Source organism: Bidens hawaiensis, unplaced genomic scaffold, assembly GCF_021521415.1.
Source record: "Bidens hawaiensis isolate Kalapana, Puna unplaced genomic scaffold, B.hawaiensis_p1.1 tig00020531_1, whole genome shotgun sequence".
Lineage (NCBI taxonomy): Eukaryota > Viridiplantae > Streptophyta > Magnoliopsida > Asterales > Asteraceae > Bidens > Bidens hawaiensis.
Window position 1 is genome coordinate 151,715 of NW_027493142.1, and position 1,185 is coordinate 152,899.

Genomic DNA, 1,185 nt, shown 5'->3' on the forward strand with positions numbered 1-1,185 from the left:
CGTGATTCTCTGTCGCGTAGCGCGACGGAGTTAGTCAAGAGACCATCGCGTAGCGCGATGGGTCTAAAAACCCAAAATTTTCATTTTCAGTCCTTTAACTTTCAGAATCTGCATTTTTAGCCCTTTAACTTCTAATCTTGACATTTTTGGCCCAAAACTTGATGGGGTATTTTCACGGTGTTACATCCTCCCCAACTTTAGAAAAATCTTGTCCTCGAGATTTATGTAAACAGATGTGGATATTTTTGCTTCATTTCAGACTCAAGTTCCCAAGTGAATTCCGGACCACGTTGGGAATTCCAACATACTTTTACCAATTTCAACCTTTTGCGCTTTAAAAACTTGGTTTGCTTATCTTTAATCTGTATTGGCTCCTCGATAAACTTGAGTTTCTCATTCACTTGTACATCTTTTAGAGGCATAGCAAGTGTCTCATCAGCTAAACATTTCCGTAGATTCGATACGTGAAATACATCATGGATTCCTTGCATTTCTTCAGGTAACTTAAGTCGATATGCTACAGGACCTATTCTTTCAACAATTTTGAATGGTCCAACAAAACACGGACTTAACTTCCCTTTCTTTCCAAAACGAACCACACCTTTCCAAGGTGATACTTTGAGCAACACTTTTTCTCCTTCTTTGAATTCTAACGGTTTTCGTCTTACATCAGCATAACTCTTCTGTCTGTCACGTGCTGTTTTCAATCTTTCTCGGATTTGTATTACTTGGTCAGTTGTTCTTTGAACAATCTCGGGACCTGATAACTGATTATCACCAATTTCAGACCAACATACAGGTGTTCTACATTTCCGTCCGTATAGTGCTTCATATGGAGCCATTTGTATGCTTGTGTGATAGCTATTGTTATACGAGAATTCCATCAATGCTAGGTGAGTATCCCAGCTTCCACCTAGATTTATAACACAAGCGTGAACATATCTTCCAATGTTTGAATTGTTCTCTCACTTTATCCATCTGTCTGTGGGTGATAAGCAGTACTCAAATTTAACCGCGTACCCATTGCTTTTTGAAAACTTCTCCAGAAGTTAGAAGTGAAACGACTATCTCTATCAGATATGATTGACGACGGCACACCATGCAATGATAGAATGTTTTCCACATATAGTTGCACCAATTTATCCATGCTATATGTTTCTTGAATTGGAATGAAATGGGTTGATT

General features: G+C 38.6%; 1 protein-coding gene across 1 annotated transcript; it reads right to left on the minus strand.

Moving 5' to 3' along the window:
• Positions 1-221: 221 nt before the first annotated feature.
• On the minus strand, positions 222-842 carry LOC143561075 (uncharacterized). Its single transcript, XM_077049221.1, has 2 exons — positions 602-842; positions 222-526 (listed from the first exon to the last, which is right to left on the minus strand). The coding sequence occupies exons 1-2, from the start codon at positions 840-842 to the stop codon at positions 222-224; spliced, it is 546 nt and encodes a 181-aa protein (XP_076905336.1).
• Positions 843-1,185: the final 343 nt, after the last annotated feature.